This window comes from Phaethon lepturus, unplaced genomic scaffold, assembly GCF_000687285.1.
Source record: "Phaethon lepturus isolate BGI_N335 unplaced genomic scaffold, ASM68728v1 scaffold37582, whole genome shotgun sequence".
Classification (NCBI taxonomy): Eukaryota; Metazoa; Chordata; class Aves; order Phaethontiformes; family Phaethontidae; genus Phaethon; species Phaethon lepturus.
The window spans coordinates 1-3,876 of NW_010523660.1; the positions used below are offsets into that span (position 1 = coordinate 1).

At 54.9% G+C, this 3,876-nt stretch overlaps 1 protein-coding gene across 1 annotated transcript in view; it reads left to right on the plus strand.

Moving 5' to 3' along the window:
• Positions 1–2,527: 2,527 nt before the first annotated feature.
• Positions 2,528–3,876, plus strand: part of FMO3 (flavin containing monooxygenase 3) — an 11,572-nt gene continuing 10,223 nt past the window's right edge. The window contains exon 1 of the mRNA XM_010282167.1: positions 2,528–2,672. Within this exon, the coding sequence (XP_010280469.1) occupies positions 2,541–2,672 (132 nt within the window). The 5' untranslated portion in view covers positions 2,528–2,540. The remainder of the gene's footprint in view (positions 2,673–3,876) is intronic.

Here is a 3,876-nt window from a genome sequence, read left to right on the forward strand (position 1 = left end):
CTGGGGAGGAGTGGTTGGAGAGCAGCCCGGCAGAAGACGACCTGAAGGTGCTGGTTGACAGCCGGCTGAACATGAGCCAGCAGTGTGCCAGGTGGCCAGGAAGGCAAACAGCGTCCTGGCCTGTATCAGAAATAGTGTGGCCAGCAGGAGTAGGGAAGTGATTGTACCCCTGTACTCGGCACTGGTGAGGCCACACCTCAAATACTGTTTTGGGCCCCTCACTACAAGAAGGATGCTGAGGTGCTGGAGCGTGTCCAGAGAAGGGCAACAAAGCTGGTGAGGGGTCTGGAGCACAAGTCTGATGAGGAGCGGCTGAGGGCACTGTGGTTGTTTAGTCTGGAGAAGAGGAGGCTGAGGGAAGACCTCATCGCTCTCTACAACTACCTGAAAGGGGGTTGTGGTGAGGTGGGTGTTGGTCTCTTCTCCCAACTAACTAGTGATAAGACGAGAGGAAATGGCCTCAAGTTGCACCAGGGGAGGTTTAGATTGGATATTAGGAAAAACTTCTTCACCGAGAGGGTGGTCAAGCATTGGAAGAGGCTGCCCAGGGAGGTGGTGGAGTCACCATCTCTGGAAGTGTTCAAAAAACGTGTGGATGTGGTGCTTCAGGACATGGTTTAGGGGACATGGTGGCGCTGGATTAATGGTTGGACTTGATGATCTCGAAGGTCCTTTCCAACCTTAGTGATTCTGTGATTGACAGCTGTGTCACTTGGGTAAATGATTGACTCTTCCTGCACCTTTGGTTTCCTTCCCTCTGCCTTGGGCTGACCTTTCTTATCCCCATGCCACGGCCAGGAGCACGCATGTTCTCTCACTGTGCGTCGCTCCTGGGTGTAGTTTTCTGATGAATGTTTTAATTAGCAAGGGAAGTCTTCCTCCAGGTTGTTTCCTGCAGGAGAGGATCCACACCTCCTCTAGGCTGGGAATCCATAAAGCCAGCTTGGCAGTTTACTTGTAGTAAGTCCCATTTGCCAGATAGCGGAAAAATTAGTGATTTCATTCTTTTTCACTTTGGTTATTCAATCATTTTTCTGGCATTCTCTGCTCTATTTTATTTCAAGACAATTTAGCATGGATTAACAGCCCAGCTTAGCTTTAGCGGCTCCAGCAACTTTCAAACAGGCATACTCCCAGCTGAACCGTTCTCCCCCAGGATGTGTCTGGAGGCAGGGATTTGATGGATGAACTCACACAATGAGACTTAGATGAAGAGTTCGGAGATGGATTGAGATCTGCAGACAAACTTCTCAGCACTTGCCTGTGCTTTGCCCTTCCCTGCAGACGTCCTCTGAACACGCTTGCTCCTTTTATTTCAGTGGGGGAGTTGAGGCAACACCACAAGTTAAACTCCACATGAACTTACAGACCTTTGCTCCAGAAACCTTGATTCTGGCCCTAAATCAACCAGGTTAAGGAGATCAGCTGCCCCATCTTGTCACTTAAAGCCATTAAAAAACCCACATTTAATATTGAGCGAAACTGAAGCCGTAAGGAAATGTTGGAAGAAAAGATGGAGCTCTGCATTGGTAACTGATTGCAGGGAGAGCAAACTCAGACAGCAAGTTACTCATGGGAAGTCCTGTGCTTGAGAAACCTGGACCACTGCATGATGTGGCTGGGAACTGCCTGGCTCGGGCAACAGAGGCGAGGGAAAAGGTAGTATAGAAAACATAACCTTCTCAATGGTCATCGGCTCCTCACCACCTTTATTCCGCCCATATTTCAGTAATTGCCTCCTTATTTCTCCATTTCTTTACTTGCTATGGATGAATCCCCTCCAGATAGTCTCCTTGGTGGCCATACAAAGAGAGACCCCCATTCCCATCGGCACGGATGTGTGCCGGACCAGCCAGGGCCCTGCAGCTGCAGGGGGGCAGCCCCCCTCCACCTGCTTTGCCCCAGCTTCGGCCCCTCCAACTTTCTGACACTCTGGACAACACGGGCGTCACCGTGCCGTTTTGGAGAGGTGTGTGTGCACATATGAGAGATGCTGCTTGCCCCGTGGACCGGAGGTGTCTGCTGCTGCTCAGTGCCCTGGGCTCTATCTTGCAATAATTTCCATCCAACGCTTTATTTCCTAATTCAGGAGCTCTGCGCCCACAGCTCCTCCTCACGTTACAGCTCCGGGGCTGCTAAAGTTCAAACAGCGCAAGTCACTCATCGAAACAGCCCCTCGGCGCTGGCCCTGCCTCCCGCGCAGTGCTGCATAAAAGGGCTTTGCTCTTTCGGGGGAGCTCCTCCTGAGCCACCGCTCCTCTCCGCGAGAGAGCCCCTGGGTCCCGGGGAAAGCCTCAGCCCGCCCTTCCTCCCCAAAACTCCGACACACCTACCTGGGGGCTGCGTGGGAAGCAGGTGAGCGGGGATCAGCAAGAAACCCCCCGGGTTATTTAAGGAGCTGAGGGAGTTGTGCTGAGGAGGAGGAAGCGGGCAGCCCCACTCCCACGGGGCATTGCTGGGGGGCTGCAGACCCACCTGGGCGAGCCCGCCCAGGCAGTCTCCATTCTGCCACGGCCCTGTTCCCCCGCAGGCAGGACGGCATGGTGCGGCGCGTGGCGGTGGTGGGTGCGGGCGTCAGCGGGCTGGCAGCCATCAAGTGCTGTCTAGAAGAGGGGCTGGAGCCCACCTGCTTCGAGCAGAGCGAGGACGTCGGGGGGCTCTGGCGCTACACGGTGAGTGGCTTTGGCTGCCTGCTTTCAGAGCGGGGTGGGGAACCCTCTGTCCTGGGGGCTGGGAGGCTGCACCCTGCCTGCGCCCACCTGCTCTGCTCCGATGGCTGCCTGCACGAGGGCTCGGCTGGGTCAACGCCCGTCCCCCCCCCGGCTGGCCCACGGCTTGCTGAGCCAAGTCCCCTCTGAACTGCCAACCCTTCTCCTTTGGGGACAGAGGGAGCCACCAGCTTCTCCCCAGCTAAGGGGCTGCCGGCCCCCCGGGGCTGCACCGAGGACATGCCCCTCCAAGCCCATGGAGACAGGGACAGCTCCAAAATGCAGGTCTTCAGGCCGTGCAAAAGTCACCCTGCAGGGCCACCAACAGTCACCCCACCTTGGGGAGCACTCGCTGCTGCTCAGGGCAGCTCTCAGCCTGCTTTTATGTAGTGGCCATGCACCACGGAGCCAAAAAGGAGCCTGAACGAATAATTAGGGTGTTGGACTCAGAGCCGTCTTGTGCCACGTGCCTGCTGGCAGGCTGGGGCCAAGGGGACGGTTTGGGGGGTGATCGCAGTTGCAGGAGCAGCTCAGGGTGCTGTTAGGTTGAGCCCACATTGAGTTAAACCCCGGGGCAGAGGAGAGGGGCAGAAAACTTGTTCTGGGTGATCTGAAATGTTTCATTCATCTTAAAACATGGACCACATGTTTTCTGTCTTTTCTGGGGAGGGCTCCAGCAAATTCCTCCAGAAAGTTTGGCAATACTTTTTGATATTCATAATGGAGAACTTCAGAGCAGAATATCACCATTGAGGGGAAAAGTCAAAAACACTTAAGCTCCTTATCTGGTTTATGGTTTTGGGTGTTTTTTATTTTTTATTGGGAGTTGGTAACCATTTGGCCAACCCAAATACGAATTTTACAGAGCAGAAACCTCACTGCAATTTTCCCAGCTCTGTCCTGGCATCAAAGCCATCAGGAAAGGGAAACGCATCACCTGTGTTTCGTGCCGTTAAGTGCTGAGTGTCAGGGCAGCCATAGCAGGTGCCCCCCCAATGGGGACAGGACGATGTACGGGGTTGGCCGTTTTGGGCAGGACGGGACCAGGCCAGCCCGGGCCCCACTGCATGCATGGTGGTTTTAAGGATTTCAGCAGATCCCCACGTCCTGCCCTTCGAGATGTCGGCGGGACACTGGCCGGCTGGCACGGGCATTGCTTGTGGTGGGC